Source organism: Thermobia domestica, chromosome 16, assembly GCF_964235325.1.
Source record: "Thermobia domestica chromosome 16, izTheDome1.hap1.1, whole genome shotgun sequence".
NCBI classification, from domain to species: domain Eukaryota; kingdom Metazoa; phylum Arthropoda; class Insecta; order Zygentoma; family Lepismatidae; genus Thermobia; species Thermobia domestica.
In genome coordinates this window covers 121834288-121853080 of record NC_137469.1, presented here as the reverse complement: position 1 = coordinate 121853080, position 18793 = coordinate 121834288, and the positions used below count along the sequence as shown (strand labels likewise).

The 18793-nt window shown below is 33.4% G+C and overlaps 1 protein-coding gene across 4 annotated transcripts in view; it reads right to left on the bottom strand.

Annotated features, from left to right (window-relative positions):
• The window catches only part of LOC145673384 (structural maintenance of chromosomes protein 6-like), a 228280-nt gene that overhangs the window by 169221 nt on the left and 40266 nt on the right, over window positions 1-18793 (bottom strand). For all 4 annotated transcript variants that reach the window (XR_014128748.1, XM_081743034.1, XM_081743033.1 and 1 more), the window contains exons 3-5: window positions 7200-7395; window positions 3748-3906; window positions 492-736 (exon numbers count right to left, since the gene is read on the bottom strand). Coding sequence is in view for 3 of the 4 variants with exons in the window: in XM_081743033.1 (XP_081599159.1) it covers window positions 492-736; window positions 3748-3906; window positions 7200-7395 (600 nt within the window). In the remaining variant the exon portion in view is untranslated. The remainder of the gene's footprint in view (window positions 1-491; window positions 737-3747; window positions 3907-7199; window positions 7396-18793) is intronic.

Sequence of the window (18793 nt, the reverse complement as noted above, 5' to 3'; positions counted from 1 at the left end):
CGTAGCTGTGTCTAAAATTGTCCTATTTATGTATAACCGTTACTTCCAAAATGAAATTGCTAGTATTACATCCAATAATTATGCCATTGGGATAAAGGAAACGGATAAATAATGAATGTAAATGATTATGGAAAAATTGGTGGATTGAGAATGTAGGAGGAAAGGGAAGAACCACGAGAAAACCCACAGACACGATGCTGTCCACCACAAACTCACTTGATCTGAGATCGAACCAGGAATTCCTAGCATCACAGGTGAGAACTCTACCACTGAGCCATCGTGCCCCTGATACCTTTAAGTTTTGAACTAGTGTAGGCGATCAATAGTTAAAAAGGAATTGCTGGATTAAATTAAAGAATTTCTAGTAGTTTTTGTAACGCCTATGTTCTCAATTATCTCTGGCAGTCGACGGCACACGGATTGGTTACCGAAATCCTTCACACACACATACAAAAAGAATCTAATCTAACTTATTAATTTTAAATGCTTACTTCTGTTTTCTCTCTTAGTGTGTTCCTTGCACTCCTCCTATGAATGTTGACACATTTATACTCAGACTCAATCGCTTCCAACAGAGTACCTTTCATAAATAGTTTATATTTATCTCTTGGATCACTGCTGTTAAGGAAAGTTCTGACCGTATCCTGATTCAATATAGACACTGGATTATCCACTTGAATGCTGAATACGGAGAGAAGACGGTCTAATTCCTCACGCTTCGTAGATACAACATTTCCTACAAAAGAAAGAAAAGAAATGGTTTATACAGGGTTTCTACTGATCTGGAGAAATCTATTTCTCTGACTTCTCCCTGACCTTTGGTAGGAAATTCCCTGACTTTCATGAAAGGTGTCGGATGACGTTGACTTATAAGTAAGGAATAAATGACGATGAATATTTATATATGAGAAAATTTATTCTATAGAGCCAAATAATAATCAACTGCTCATACGTACATTCCACTCATCACACATAAATATCTGAGCAATGTTTCATATTGTGATCATTAATGGTTGGCTAAGCTGAAATTGGTGTACAATTAGTTAGAAAAAATATATTTTATAAAATTTCCTTGATTTCTAGCCTTTTTCCCTGACTTCCCCTAGCACGGTGACAAATTTCTGGTCGCTACGTCACTACTGATGACCAAATATTTTTTAGTTTGATGTGAACATTCTAAAAGAGTGGTAATTTCAATGGTGGTGGTGCTACTAGATTCAAACTGAAAATTCATGCCCTTTTTATAACAAAAACTGTTAAGAATATATAATCAAAACAGATAACTGATACCCCTCCAGCTCAGTTATCTGCTTAATTTGGTCGCGTACACGTGAAAAATATGACGGTATAACTGTGTATTATCATATTGTCATTAGTTGTTAAATCAGTGATTTGTATAGGCTCTACAAACAAGGATGACTATTTCAGATTCGACTTTACTCATTTCTATCATCACCAAGTTCAATTAAGGTTCAATACAGCAAAACAAATGCAACATTTTTATAATAGGTTGCATTAAAATTGTCCTGTGGCACAACTTATCCAGTTTAACCGAGGGGCGTAAGCCATTCAATGTGTTTACAACATGTAGTGTAGAATGCACCTTACTTAACTCTGATCAAAGGGAATTTGGGATTTAGATTTTTAGGCTTTCAGCATCTATGGCCATGGTAGCCCGTCACGTTTGAGGGGTGACGTTCCTCGGTGAGCACACGATCCGGGGAAAGGAAACGAAGGAAGCGGCTTGGAACCTATATGTGAGGTACCACTCCGGCATTTTCCTGGTGCGAATGAGGAAATCCTCATTCAGGATGGCTGACCTGAAAAAGTTATTTACACATTTTCGACCGAGTGTTCCCATCAGGAATCGAACCCGGGACCGCTCGCACCGTAACTCTGATCAAGTGTAGAGCTAGGATTAGGAATTAATACATTTTTGATAGCATAAAATCATTGACTAAGAAAAACGATTATGTGAATAAAATGAGTGCTATTCTAAGGAAAATGACAACGACGTATAGCTACGAGATAATCAGCTCAGAGCACACAGCTGTATGGGCTTCTGTAGCTAAAATAACTATACTCATAGCAGTTTACACCTAAAGCGCTGCTGAGTGGTCCTATGGTCACTGGCGCCGCTAAGATCTTATGATTTTTGAAACACTTTATAAACAAGTAAGTAACACACAATTTGAGTTGGTCCTCCATCCTTCCGCCTGGAATGATGTCTCTTGTGTCCAAACGGAAGTTGACAGATCTGATGGCGATATCCGATTGGAGTATCCTGTTTGATTTTCACTTCAAATCATACACAGATGAATACCTAGGACATAGAAGCATTTCTTTGATGTTCCCTTCAAAACTGCTTATTGGAAAGAATTGCTGACAAAGGTTGTGGAGGATCAATTAACTTAGTGTCCATACAAACAGAAAATGCCTCTTTTGATGTTCCATAAGGCTATTTGTTAGAAGGAATTCGATGATACGATTTACTTTGCATGGAAAACGGTGCTGCGTAAGCAATCCATGAGAAAGTTTATATAAACTACTGGAACCTTGTGATTCAGTCCCAGCCCAAGGTTGTGCTACTTCATTTTTTTATTACTGACAGTTACAAGAGTACACTTGCCTGAAAGTGATATTCAAGAAATCTGTCTGCTTCAAATTAATGTTGCACAACTAAATGTTTAATAAAACCGAATGTGCGTAACGTTAGCTTTTAGAACATTTAAACGGATTTTTTTTTTTTTTTAAATGAAACAACTTTCCATTTCGTAAATATATTTTCGGAGACACTTTGTTACAACGGTATTTTCTGAGAATTGCAACCTTCTGTGACGTGACGACTAAACAAATTAAAATGAAGATGTTTTAGTACATATCTGCGATTGAATGACGATTAGCAAGCCTATCTTCGATAAACAGTGTTTCGAGATCGATTCCTGACGGAGGTTCGAATCAGCCAATAATGAAACATTACAACAGTTTTCCATAGTTATTGGCAGTTTTTATGGTCTTTTCTGAAAAATGTAATGTATCTAAAATATAATGCAGTCTATAAACCATTACTTTAACGATAACATTTCCACAGTTTTTTCAAACTATCACTGCGTTGAAGACAAAGTCTAACTTAGGAATATATAAATGCATTCACATTGTTAATCACATGTTATCACATGTTACTGAATCAAGGGCAGAACCGCTTGAATACAAATTTATATTATGAAATTACAAGAAATCTTAATCCTTCCTCCTTCGATAAAAAAGAACACTGCAATCACAAAAATTAAACTTAGTCCTAAACCGTGCAAGGAATCATTACTAAAAAAACACATCATCATTCTGAACTTATGTCTGAAGTTAACTAGTGCTTACTCTGAAATTAAAAGTTTTAGCTTTGTAAAGCAACATAAACACGAAGTGCACAATTAAGGTTCAATCACAACGCAAATCGCAACGTATTTATATTCCAAATTAATTAGTATTTTTTCAACATTCGCAAGATTTCAAGAATTAATACTTTTTGAACACGCGCAAGAGTTCAAGAAAATCCAAATTTCTCCACGAAAGGCTAGGAAAAATTAAAAATCTATCCTTCTAGTTCCAGAATATAAGAAAATTTCAGACTTTTCAGGGTACAGATCTTATTTGTCTTTCTGACAAATAAGATCTGTACTGATGATCCATTTTTCTCTGTCATAAGAATTAATAAAAAAAAGGTAATCAAGTTACTGAATGAGGCCTTACCGTTAGCTCCTTTTATCTTGTAAGTCGAAGTAGCCGCTGCATTTAATGTTCTTACAACAGTTATTTCATCTCCATATTGGTCATGTTTGTACGGAAATCTTCCCTTATTCAGCAAGGTGATATTAATGGTAGCTGAGTTCTTGCCCTTTTTAATGAAATCTACCATAATTGAAGAAAGAGAATAAAATTATAACAAATAACAAAAACAAATCAACGACATTAAATTATTCTTATATATAATAGTGTACTTTCGTGGCTATGCTAGGAACTTTTAGATTTAGAAACAACAATAATCTGTAGTTAAACTGTGTAATCTTAATTGAATTTCAATTGAATGACCGAACATTAAGAATTGTTGGTGAATTAAGTTTGAACGAGCCTAAATTCAAATTGTTTGAACGCAGAGGTGTTAGTAGTTGGTTTTATTTTATTTACTTATTTTGTTTGTTTACCTTTTTCAGCTTATTTAACTCAATTCAAAAACTTAGGGAACACATCTTAAAGTGCAGTCGCAAGCAGCTTCCCAAACACCAAAATACATATTGAACTGTCCTTGAACACGTGATTCTAGCTTTAAGATCGAGCTTGGTAACTGGACGGAGAACACGGCAGGGTACAATTCTCGATAATTCGGATACACAATGTTACACTAGAGTATTGACTATCCGATTAAACGATCAGAACGACAACAAGAATTTGATGTCCAATTGCTGCCTGTAAAACGTGTGCGAGATTTAGTGGAAAAAAAGTCAGTTCTGTACCAAAATAAAATTTTGAACTTTTTCTAAACTGTAGGGCTACTTTTGTCTACTACCTATGTGAGGTACGCATTTGTAAGACGTGCGATACAACATATGTATAAAGTTTTGTGTTAAATGCAACTGTTTCTGTCTTTCGTATTGCTCCTATAACGCTGGTACAGTATTTTTTCGTAAATGATCGGTTATCCGAAAAATCAGTTATTCGTACACCCCCTAAGTCTTCAACTGTTTCGGATAATCGATGCTCTATTGTATTTGGAATTAATGCGTGAAAAACCATTATGAACGGATAAACCTGAGGGTACCTGTTTGCTGTTCCTGTTATACCAAAAAGATTGAATGTTAATTTTTATTTAGTAATTGCCTCATACTTCATCTTCAAAGTAGTGGAGTTGCCTTAATTACTCATTACCTTACTCATTTTTACCTTACATATTCAGGAGACCCGGATTCAATTCCTGGTGAGAACTTGGATTCCACGTTAAGCTGTAGGTTCACTTCTTATATCGCCTCGGTGCTAAACAGGAAGCTGAACTTCAAACCGACGAACCAACCACTTAATCTTGCATGTAAAATCTTTCATATTGTAGTCTTTTTGTAAAATTGATAAAACTAAAAAGACTTACTGCATTTTTTATGTATACAAATGTTATGTGCAAAAGGATGTAAATATTCTCTCGTAAGGTGAACTGTATAATTAAAAACAGTTATTTTTATACGCTACTTGGTAATACACTGTAATATATTGTACACTACATCAGCACTATGGAGAAAAGAAGTCCTCGATTGAACGTTCTAGTTATGCCCTTTAGGTTGAATTATTAACAAAAAGGAACGATTATGATGAAATTGGTAAATTGCGAATGTGGAAAGAAACTGGAGAATTCTGAGTACACTCACGGACACGATCTTATCCACCACGAACTCATATGGTCTGGAATAAAAATAAGAATCCTTCACATCAGAGGTGAACACCTACCACTGAGCCACCATGCCTTCCATCAGTATTTAGTGTGTCACTGCACACACATTAAATTATTAAATACACTACCTACTTTTATAAAGTCTATAAAACGACCGCAGTATGAAGGATTAAACATGTATGGCTGAAAATAAATTGTAGTCAACTTCGAAACGCAGACTAATATCTAATCAGACATTTTGGCATAGCAGGAACAAGCAAGCTCCAATTTATTGATTTTGTATTCCATGCTAATACTAACTAATTAATATAAACCAGTTATTTATTAAGTATATGTTGCAACAGAATAGAGCACCAGCCTATTTCATACTTTTCTTGAATGAGAAGTTTCCCAGTTCTTCATTGGCCTTGGTACTCTTATTATCGCCTACCCATCACATTGTCATAGTCACCAACAAGTCGATCTGACAATTTATATATTAATAGCGGTGTCTGTGAACAAAAAACTTCAGATCCAAATTGAAAGTGGCTATGTGACTCTTAATCTCTTGAACCACCCGACCGATCTCGATCAAATTTTTGACGTAGATGCAATTCTGGTCTGGGAGTGTTTTTAGCTAATTCCTTTGACGGTAGAACTTAGGGGAGAATTATAAAAAAAAACAAATAAATAAATACAACTTAATACTCTTGAACCAAACAACCAATCTGGATCAAATTTTCAACATAGATGAAATTCGAACCTGGGAAGTTTTTTATTATTTCATTTTAATAGTAGAACTTAGGGGAGGGGAAGGGAGGAGGGTAAATATATGAAAATGAATAAAACAACTCTTGAGCCGCCCGACCGATCTCGATCAAACTTTCAACATAGATAAGGTTCGGACCTGGGATGTTTTCATCATTTTACTTTGACGGCACAATGTAGGGGAGGGGAAGGGAGGACATATATGTTAAAAAAATAAAAAAAGCTAAAAATAAAAGTGACTGTCTTTGTGACTTCAAGGGCTACATGCACGAAATTTTCAGGAGGCAGTAGGTACCTCAATAGAAGAATATTGAAACCAAAATAAAATGTATAGGTCACCCCTGAGCTAAGATGAGGGGGTACTAACATCACAAATTTCGGGAGTGTAATGCTGCAAAATTTTTAAAAAATTTCTCCCATAGAAAATACATTGTAAATAAAATCGAATATTTTGGAAAAATAAATAAAAACTAAAAAATAATAGATTTGCGGTTATTTCATGGAAACATGTTTAAATTAAAAGAATAATTTTTAAAATCGGTTGAGTACTTTAGAAGGAGTAGTGCTTACAAGAAACTCCAAAATGAAGGACCTTTATAATAAAGCGACCAACCTCTGAGTAGTGTCACCTTATAACAATTTTTAAAATTTTGTGACATTCTTTTTCATTGTAAATTTCGTTCGCGTTTTTGCTTAATTGTGTCCTGCGCGGGTTTGCTAGTATCATGTAATTCTTTCAGAGGAATTATCACAGGCGATGTATGATGCTTAGGAAGTAACATTCCACAACAGAATACCAGAAGCGTTTCTTTCAAGAACATAAAAGCTTTCTGATTTTCGTAAGAAACACAATGGCACACACACAAGCCCATTACGCTAATCAGTACCTTCTCTAGAGCTTTCCCCCACTCCTTCTTTTTCAGAGAAAATCTAAAAAAAGCACTAAGAAGAATGCAGAAACCTAATCTCAGTGAAATAAATTTACAAATACTACTATTCTGTTTTCAACACAGAGACTTACCTTTCAAGGACGATCCTCTGTTAGTGGTAGTAGCTTTCCCACCTAAACCGACTATTACAGCCGTTAAAATTGCACTCTTTCCGCTTCCATTTCTTCCAACGATGAGATTAATTTTTGGATTGAATTGGATTTCCAGTAAGTCATGGCACATGAAATTCCGAATACTGACATTTACAATTGTTCCTGGTTTGTAATACTGCAATTTGGAATTAACATTTATTAGCATATATATATATATATATATATATATATACAAAAAAAAGTGGAATATGAACATGTTCCATTTTACATATAGACAGGACGGAAAAATTTATTAACAATGAATGTGAAGACACGGTAATTGATGGCACTTTGAGTTTCGCATTTGTCCAAGTATTTTTGGAGCCATACCATTTCACACAAAAATTCAAGAGACCGATGATGGAACTTTGTTCACTAACAAAGCATGACAGTTTTATTTTTATTTCATGCCTCATTTGAGGTTTTAATTACGATGCCAAAGACCTATTGTCTGGTTACCCAATGACAATAACTACTGATTAAAGAACATTTATGTACACAAAAATAATTCAAAGTCCCTGCCTATCTAGTAACAGATGTAAGTAGTTATGCTTATGAGTGCATGATGGAAAAATGAATAAACCGTTTGAAATGAATTTTTGATTATTTAGTAGCTACTTGCACCTCGAACTGGATTTTTATTATGCACTTTGATTAAAATGCTTATCTAAGGAGTAAGGGGGGGGGGGGGGGGAGAAAAAATTATGCTAAAAATAAAGCATCTCAGAAGCCCCTGAATTTACTTAGATGAAATTCGGAATATAAAGTCCTTATTAAGAGTGAACCGTGTCCTAGAGTTTTCGAAAATTCCTCTTCTAAGGGGACAATTTTCTTTTTAAATTTCCCACTTTGTATTCATAAAACGGCGAAAGTGAGGAATTTTCGGAAAGAGTTGGCATTTGGATTGAATTGGGAATTTTATCATTTCATTTTGATTCAAATATGCATACTAAGGAAAAGGGGAATGGGGTTCAAATATACCTTCGAAATATTTTCCATAATTCTATTTCTCCCATGTGAAGAACGAGCATTTCTCTTAGTGTTTTATAACGTCCACAGTATAAAGAATTGTTTAATCTATATTACTCTTTCTAGATTTAGTCCTGCCACCATTTCGTTAGTACAACATGTCTCAAGTCCTTTGAAAGGTCTATTTCGTATTTTTATATATATTAGTACCAAGTTGTTGTTTTGTTTCTTTCTTTAATATTTCCATTTTGGTAGCAATTGTAAATTTGTGTGTAATTTGTGAATTTGTAAATTTTGAATTAAATCTTCTGTATAATGAATAATTATGAATAATAACAGAAGTCCAACAAATACGAAAGTACTTCACAATTCCATTTATTATAAATGGAATTGTGAATTACTTTCGTATTTATTGGATAAATCTATTATTGTCTATAGTTACGCAGCAATAAAAATACAGAATTTTGGTAAATCTCAAACAGTTGGTCGGTTCATTACAAGCTTAATAAAAAGGGAAAGTAAAACGCACTTCTGCGTTTTACTAACCATATCCAAGCCCTATTCATGCTACACCATATTTCGGCTAGGTTCAATACAGTTTGAACTTGTTTCCTCTGCTGCTAATGCGCCTTTTCTTCAAGGGACTTTTTTTTAATTACTCAGAAACAATAGGATGACCCGAAACCTGAGAAGGTCTGGAGGATGACCCACTAGCAACAAACCGACAAAGGGAAGAAAAGACAAAGTGGAAAACTGTTTTGTAGCCCCAAGTCGAGGCATTTTTTCTTGCAGTAACCGACCATCAAAGAAAAGTTTCTTGAAATAATAGTAATTTTTTTTCAGCTTGATCCTTATTTTAGCTTCTGTGGTAATAATGAAAGATACATCACAATTTTGTGATACATTTCTCAATTTCTATCGCATTTCCATGACTTCTCCCTGACCTTTGGCAGGAAATTCCCTGACTTTCATGACAAGTGTCGAATGACGTTGTATAAATAAGGAATAAATACCGGTGAATATTTATATATATATTTATTTATTTATTTATTATTGCTGCCTATTACAGGAGTTTATCCCAGTTACAACAGGCTTACAAAATTAATATTACATCTACAAATGAACAATAGAAGAAAAAAATAAAAAGAAAAAAATAAATAAAAATAAAAATTAAAAAAAATATCCACAAGGAAACATCAGAACATATAATGGCAAAATGCTAAATGCATAGAGAGAGAGCACGATGTGAATAAAATACCAGAATGAGAAGATACACAAACTATAAAATCACATACGACCAAAAACAATAGAAAATACATTAGAAGTCTGATAAAATAATTTTTATGAGCACAGGATCAGTGAGATACTTCTAAAGTAGATTTATAAAGCCATCTTTTAGTGAAGGAGCAAAACAAAGTCCATAAACCAACTTATCAAAGCAATTTTTAATATATACAATATTGTTACTAAGCAAATTCAAAATAGTAACAATAGAAGAATTATTCAAATATTGAAGACTTACATTATAATCATGTTACAATTAAATTGGCTTACATAATAAGTAGATATAGAAATATCAATACTATAGATGATCTAAACGTGGTAAAATTTTTATAAGCGATCTTATGTAGGCAATACGTGGTATAGCAAAATCAATTTCAATGTTATTTTGTATTAAATTGTTAAATAATCTACACATATTTATCAAGGGTGTATTCAGATGTGCTATGGTTTTGGATCTTTTACAAATAAATGGCAATCTTTTCCTCAGACAGTTATGTGTAATATTAAAATTTAATAAATGCAAACACTCAGGACTATCAACAATTCCATTTACTAACTTAAAAAGAAATATAAGTTGAAAATACCTTCGTCTAGCAGATAATGTTCCAACATCAAATAAACTTAGAAGAGTTGCATACGATATTTTATTTTCATAAGAGTTTATTCTATAGGTTTTGTAATATAAGTATCTCAGAAACTTACTCTGAATCCGTTCAATTTTTGCAATGTACTGCATATAATACGGTGTCCAAACTATACTTGCATAATCAAGTTTGCTTCGTACTAGAAAATTGAATAACATAATAATGACATATGGATTATTAAAATCTCTAGTACTTCTTATCACAAAACCTAGAGATTTGAAAGCTTCATTGACAACCTTTTCTATATGAGCGATAAAACACAATTTAGTATTTCCAATGACACCCAATTCATTTACCTCCTGAACTCTATTAAGAATAGTGTTTGTTAGGGTATAATTGTAATGTACAGAGTTTCTGCTTTTAGAAAATGTGATTACATTACATTTATTTATATTAAAATGTAACTTATTTTCAACACTCCATAAATAGCAGTTATTCAAATCACTCTGAAGTTTTAGAACATCGTCAAGTTCTCTTATTTCCTTGTATAATTTCATATCATCCGCATATAATAAACAGTGTGAATGTTCAAGTACAGATGGTAAATCATTAACAAATAGTAGAAAGAAGAGAGGTCCAAGATTAGAGCCTTGTGGTATACCCGAATAAACATCAAACAATGGAGAACTGTGATTATTATACACAACATATTGTTTTCGACCATTTAAATAGGAAGAAATTAATGATAGTAGTTGCTTTGAAAAGCCATAATTAGATAATTTTGCAAGTAATACAGCATGATCTAGCTTATCAAAGGCCTTCGCAAAATCTGTATAAATTACATCCACAGAAAAACCATTATTAAGGGAATCCGCAATAGACTGTATAAATAGAAATAAATTGGTAACAGTCGATCTCCGTGGATAAAATCCATGTTGAAAATTAGATATGTACGGTTTGACATGATGAAATATTCTATTATAGAGAATATGCTCAAATATTTTAGCTACTGTGGAAATTAGAGATATTGGTCTATAATTTTCAATAGTCTTGGCATCTCCTTTCTTAAGTATTTGACGAATTTTACTAATCTTCCAGATTTCTGGAAATTTTGAAGTTCTTAATATCAGATTATAAATGTAATTTAATGGTTTTGTTAAAAGTTCTCCACATCCTTTCAATAAATAAGTTGGCAATAGATCGGGCCCACTTGATTTAGAAGATTTTAACTTTTTAAAAGCCTCTTTAAGTTCACATTCAGAAATGGAATTCACCGTCAGACAATACGGTATGATTGACTTGGAATGGGGGATAATATCGTAATCAGAAGGGTGAGGAGAATAAACACTTTTGAAATATTGAGCAAAGTTGTAAGCTATGTCCGCATCTGTTGTAATTACTTTACCTTTGAAAGTCATATGATTTATTTCTAAATTTTGGTTCTTCTTCTTTTTGATATAATTCCAAAAATTTTTAGGATTATCCTTCAATGCCATTTCTGACTGATTTATATATAAAGCATAAGCCCTCTTAATCAACGTTTTTGATTTTCTACGCAATTCCTTAAATTTATTTAAATTATAGTCGGAGGTTTTTATGTGTTTCCTATAATAATACTTTTCTTTCAATATATTAATAATTTCTGAAGTAAACCAACATGGATATTGATATTTCTTAGATATTTTCTTTTTTGGCACATTTCTTTCAATAATACTATTCAGAGCATCGTAAAAATAATTGACAACTTTATCAACATCATTTATATTATATAGATGCATCCAATCTTGTAGGTCAAGTTGTTTATAAAGGTTATAAAAATTGGCCTTACTAAAATTAAGCAAAATACTTGAGTTATGTTTTATGCTTGATGTGAAATTTCCAAGATTAATATTAAAATTAAGAGATGGATGATGATTATCTTCTGTTAATAATGGAAATATATTTCTAGTTAGGTTAATATCATCTCCAAAATTAGACAAAACCAAGTCCAAAGTTTTCCCGTACATATTTCTTATTAAATTATGCGATGTTAAATTATGTAAAGAAATGAAGTTCGCCAACATATTACAAACAGACCCACCCTGCAATAAATCAAAATCAGCATCCGTAATTGATGATATATTAAAATCACCAACAACAAACAAACTTTGATCATATATGTCATCAATTTCCTCTAATTTTTGAAAGAAATCATTATAGGTTCCTACTTGACTCTTCGGTGGAAAGTATACCAATACTATATAAAAATTTCTTCTAGATATTGTAACTTTTAGACAAAGTACTTCAATACAATTCACTGTTATGGATACCTCAGATACACAATAATCTCTTAAAATAGCTATGAGAACACTACCGCCATTTTTAGAGTCCTATCACACCGATAAATATTATACCTTTGGTCAATAAATTCACCATTGTATATACCCTTACACAGCCAAGTTTCAGTTAGTAATATTATGTCAAAGCTTGAAGCTGCAATATTTGTATATAGTTCTGTAAGTTTACTACGTATACCTCTAACATTCTGATAATTTAAATGTATCAAATTATGGCTTTCACTCATGTATCTATGTCAGATGTCTTACTTCCTCAACTGTGTTAAGTGTATATACAATAGTATCATCAGCTTTCTTCTTTAATCGGATATTACCAGCATAGTCTATCCACAAGTAGTCGTAATTTTTTTCTCTCTTCACTTTTCTTGCTTCACTAAAGACTATTCGCCTATGCAATGTAAGACTATGGTTAATATAGACAGGACCTCCAATAGATAAGCCGAGATCTTTACAGGATAAATTTCTTTTGACCTTCCTTTGTTTAATAAACCTATCCTTGTCAGAACGCTTAACAAATTTTAGGATGATACCTGGATTTGGCTGATTAGGTGATTTTTTTAATCTATGACAAACATCGATCATATTCTCGGTTACATCAATATTAATTGCACCACCAACCTTTTTGACTATGTCATTAACATCTTCGTTAGGTAGGAGGGGAACCCCATGAATTTCAACTGTGTTTCTCCTATTGTATTGGTCTATTTCGTCTAATTCAACTCTTAATTTATCTATTTGTTTCTTTAACAGTAAATTTTCGTTTTTCAGAACATCAATATCGTCCTTGCATTTATTCAGTTCTTCAGTTTGACTTCTTATGAGGTTGAAGTTTTCGTCTAACTTTTCGTGTACTGAATTTAAAGATTTCCCTAACTCTTCTTCAAGTTTTTTATTGGTACCCTTAATATCGTTTATTTCATTTTTAATGCTTAGTAATAACTGATACATTTGAGTTAAAGTAGGGATTTGTTCACTCACTTCAGATGGATTATCACTAACCAATGATTTTCGTCGCACTCTACTACAATCTTCACAACGCCAAATTTGGTCACTGACTTTCAGAAATTTAACATCATCCTCCTTCATATTAACACAAATTCCATGAAAGAGATTCTTGCATTCCCCGCATTGTATCTTTAAATTAGTATCTTGCCTAGATATAGACTTGGAACACTTACCACAAATCCCCATTATGTATATCTGAAGACGGAAAAAGCTTAGATATTTCCAACGCTGGCACCGGCAGAAGTAGATTTCACAGTAAGATTACACCTATTTCCAATAAGGAGTAAACTAATTCAGTCTCCTTTTGATCACTACAATGTTTATAATAAAAAATTAACTAATCGAAATATCCACGTGAGATTCACGCTGATACTTCTTTTACTATAAATAATTGTATTTTATATCATTGCTCAATAATTTTTGAATTAAAAATACAGTTGCTCAGTTCCGCTCACTTAAAATACCAAAAGATAAACTAACGTCACTGTACATAAATGTAGAGTTTCCAACACTGATTTATGCTTCGTACATCCGGGAGAGTAGATTGTAAACAAAATCTTTCTCGATAGAGCAAAGTACTTAGAAAATCACGTAAATAACTATCATTATTCTACACAAAATGAGGAAATTCTAAACTCACACTGTGCACGATATATTCACGCAACTGTAACACTACATTTTACAACTTATCAGAGACTTTTAACTTCTTTTTCCAGCGCTTTAAACGGAGCCACTTCTACACCACAACTACACCAAACGCCATCTTGGTTATATGAGATCATTTATTCCATAGAGACAAATAATAATCAATTGCTTATACGTACATTCCATTTACCACCCATAAAAATCTGAGCAACGTTCCATAATGTGATCATTAATGGTTGGCTAAGCTCAAATTGGTGTACAATTAATGTCGGAAAAAATATATTTTATAAAATTTCCCTGATTTCCAGTATTTTTCCCTGAGTTTCCCTGACCTACACCATTTTTCCTGAATTCTCTGATTTCCATGACCAGTAGGAACCCTGGTATTAAATTAAATAGGTGTAAAAGTAAAGATGTTCAAAAATTCGATGTTACAAAAAAAAAAAAAAAAAAAAAAAAAAAGTCTAGAGGGAGCGAGTACTGACACAAACGTTCCTGATAATCCGATATCTTGATCTCCCCATCCGGAAACAAATTATTAAATTATATAGGTGCATGGGAGGATGATTCAAATTTACAAAGTTACTTACCAATATATTTTCCCGTGGGAAAACTAAATATTCTTCCGATTCGGAAAATTGTTCCGATACGTCTGAGGAATATTTAGTTTTCCCACGGAAGGATGTATTGGTACTTTTTTTTTTTTAATGAAACAAATCAGTTTATTCTTGCACAGATATTTTGTTCCACCCATTATTAGGACAGTTGAATTATTGTTTAAAAAAATGTTTACCACCAAAGTAAATGTTAAAAAATGTAAGGGACATATTTTAGACTTCCAAACTACGCTACGCATAAGAATCGGAAGTCTTTTAAAATTAAGATTTTAAAAAACGAATTGCATTTTAGGTATTACAAAAAGTAAATTAATGAGAAAAGATAACTGCTCTATCTAATTTTCCTTTTTGAAGAAAGAAAAAAAAAACTTCCGTTATTTACACCTTTTTAAACTTTTCTTAAACTTATTTTTTGTTGTATCCGACAAAAAATTCAAATAGCAAATTTAATTACTGCAATAAAATATCATCGTGTAATTTTATTGTTTACTTACAAAATTATTTATTATTGTGTATACCAATCCCCTTTTTTAAATTCTCTCTTTTTGTATTTGTTGAATTGTAAAAGTTAACTATTGTAGTTAATGACACGATGGGCGGAAAGTGTTTAATAAACAGTTACTGTGCAAATATGGTGTAAGAAATGTTCGTTTCTAATCTCAAAGATTGTGATTCACGTACGATGAAATAATAAAATGCGGCCGCATCTATCGTTCTAAGTAATTCCGTAATTGGATATTTTAATTAAAACTTTCCTTGTGCGTCTTATATCTGGAGAACTACATATAGTGTAGCCAAACTCAAACTATCAGTTAACTTACTATGATGTGTTTATTCCGTAGAAAATACGAAAAATCGATTTAGGGGCCGTTCAAACATTTTGTGGGCCCTGATCCAAGATAATTTAATCAAAAATTTCCTTGTAAGCCTTATATCTGGAGAACTTGTAGCCGAAACCGAACTATCACTTAGGCCTAACTCAGTATGATGTGCTTATTCCGTAGAAAATACGAGAACTCGATTCAGGGGCATTCAAAAATTTTGTAGCCCCTGATCCAAAAACTAAATATTCGTGTCCTGAGACTGTCCTGACAAAATTGTAGCCCCTAATCGCAATCTTTTGTGCTTTTTATTATTATTATTATTATTATTATTATTATTATTATTATTATTATTATTATTATTCCCAACATTTTTTTATATGTAGTTTGAAATGTAAAGTGGTAAGCAACATATTTGATTTGAGACTTTAGTAAGTGTGGAAGTAAAAGATGATACTTTAGTTTCACGGTAACTGGGAAATTTGTTTGACATATTTTGTTTGTATCTGTAACTACACTGGTTACTTCTAATCTAATATAAATAAAATAAAGAGTTTGTTTCTCTGTGTGTGGCCTGGGGACCAGACAAGTGGACCGAGATTACGAAATTTGGGTCACGAGTCCCTTGGTCCAGGGCCCAGATCATGAAGCGGTTTTTTTTTTTAAATTTCGAACCAGGGGGGTCTCGGATTGAGGGCGTTTACCGGGACATGGAAAAGTAGTAGGAAATGACCGATATTAATGTCACATTCATAGTTTTCGCGGTCGCTGAGATCAATGGTGAAACTCCAATCGCATTAACTTCCAAATTCACCGCATTCGGCTGCGGGCCGGGGAATACCGAGACATGTAAAAATAATCCAAAAATGACCGATATTAGTGTCAAATCCATAATTTTCGCGGTCGCTGAGCTCAATGCTGACAATCTCATTAGCGATGACTTTCAAATTCAGCTACTATTGTATGCGGGCCGGGGGTGGGATCACCGAGACATGTAAAAATAATCCAAATTAACCGATATTAGTGTCAAATCCATAGTTTTCGCGGTCGCTGAGATGAATGGTGATACTCCTACAGACGTTGACTTCCAAATACAGCCCCCATGCGAAGAATGGATACTTCTGCTAGTTGACTATAAAGTAGTAAAGAATGATTTAAAAAAACTTACATATTTTAAAGGCTAATAAAACAAAAACAGTATTGCAGATAGAAACTTATTTATTCAAAAATATAAAATGGAGCTGAAAACAGTGGGTGAAACTGCAGGTCTTCTTGTAAAATTCATCTTAGACTCTCGCTAGGAAGTCAACTAGCTGCAGCACGTTTCCTTGCAGAATGTTTCGGGGACTGCATGTAATAAACTTATTTGTGCATTATTTTTGGTGTGCCCAGCTCAAACAATTTAATCATTTTATTTTAAAGTTCGCTATTCTCAAACTAATAGTGTAACTAATCGTCGTACGTTCTTGCAACGGATATATCAACAACGAGGCAGACGAAGCAGCCGACGGCCTTGGCCATCGACAGCAGCCACTCAACGAGGCAGACGAAGCAGTCGACAGCCTTGGCCATCGACAGCAGCCAATCACAGTCCTACCTGTGCTTACGTCACTTTGGTAGGTGAAACTCACGTGAGCAGCGGGGACAAAGAGGAAGCTGCGTGACGTAGCCGGCATTCGGCCCCAACACATTCTACAAGAAGAAGCATTTCACACTCACTGCGACAAACAGTTCATATAACAAATGTAAAATCTTGCATATCCATTTATATTTTTGTAAACAGAAGACATCCACATTTTCTACTGATATAATTTGTCCATGTCATTTGAGGAGATGTAAGTATAACACTCAAGATCAAATATAATCACTGTTTTATGCGTTCCATTGGCGTTATTCTGACCCGGAGATTGTCACCACGTGTTCTTCATTTTGGTGTGCATGGTGCAATATATTGGTTCTTTTTCAGTTCAAATGATGCTGAAGTTTTATTCTATTCATAAGTTTAAGGTGGTTGTTTGAATTTTTGTCTATGTGTAGTTAGCGGTGAAAGAAGCTATTCCTCTAGTGATAACTTGTTTCGTCGTTAACGCTCGGGTGAAATATTCGATCAATGACTACCTAATGTAATGCTTACTCTACTTGGATACTCATCCTATGGGGTAAACGTCACATGCAAAACAGACTGTCTCACAGCCTCAATATTCTCAACCGTACGACTACTTTTAGGTTGGCCTAATGATTTGTTTTTCAATGCTAAACTTGTTGTTCAGAAATTTTCGACCCACTGTTTCTTGTGTATCACTGCTGCTTTGGTAAAACATTTCGACTGCTTACGCGCGACGAGCTCCCGACCAAATCACAATGACGATCGAACAACAGGAGAGAGGTGAGTGGAAACAATGACTTTCCACTCCTTTCTCCCTTCCACTAAAAGTTTTATAGCCGATCAAACAAGTGGGATGTTTCATTGTGTATTATTAACAATAATTGCATTGATAATTGTTATATCATTTCAGCACACAACAGAACAGAGTAATTCAAATCAGAATAAAGAAATTACGAACTGTTTTCAACACCATTATATTTCTTAATAAACAAGTTGCTATCTGCAATACTTTTTGTTCTATTCGATTTTCAAATTTGGGAGTTTTTTTTTTTTTGGGGAGGGGGGTTATCCTGTATATTTGATTGTAGCTGTTTCGACTGCTTTACATGGGCGAATGTTTACTTTACAATCCAACCGTGTTCAGATTTAATTCCTTGGTTTTAATAAAACATTCGAATTAATATAAACGACACACACATTTTACATAATCGTCATCACATATTGAGAAACGTTATCTATCGATGAATATGTATAATATTATGTCGATTTTATCGGGAATAAAAGCTTACATAAGCCTAGAATAAGGTAAGATGATCCTTTCTATTTTGAATATATTTCTAGCTCTTATATTGACATGGAAAAAAACAATGTCAAGACAAGTCCTATTACAGGGTTTCCACTGATTTGGAAAAATCTATTTCCCTGACTCCCTAATCTTTGGCAGGAAATTCCTTGACTTTCATGACAGGTGTCAGATGACGTTGCCATATAAATAAGGAATAAATAACGGTGAATATTTATATGAGAACATTTATTTTATAGAGACATAATAATCAATTGCTCATACGTACGTACATTCCACTTACCACTCATAAAAATCTGAGCAACGTTCCATACTGTGATCATTTATAGTTGTTTAAGTGAAACTGGTGTACAATTAAAAGTAT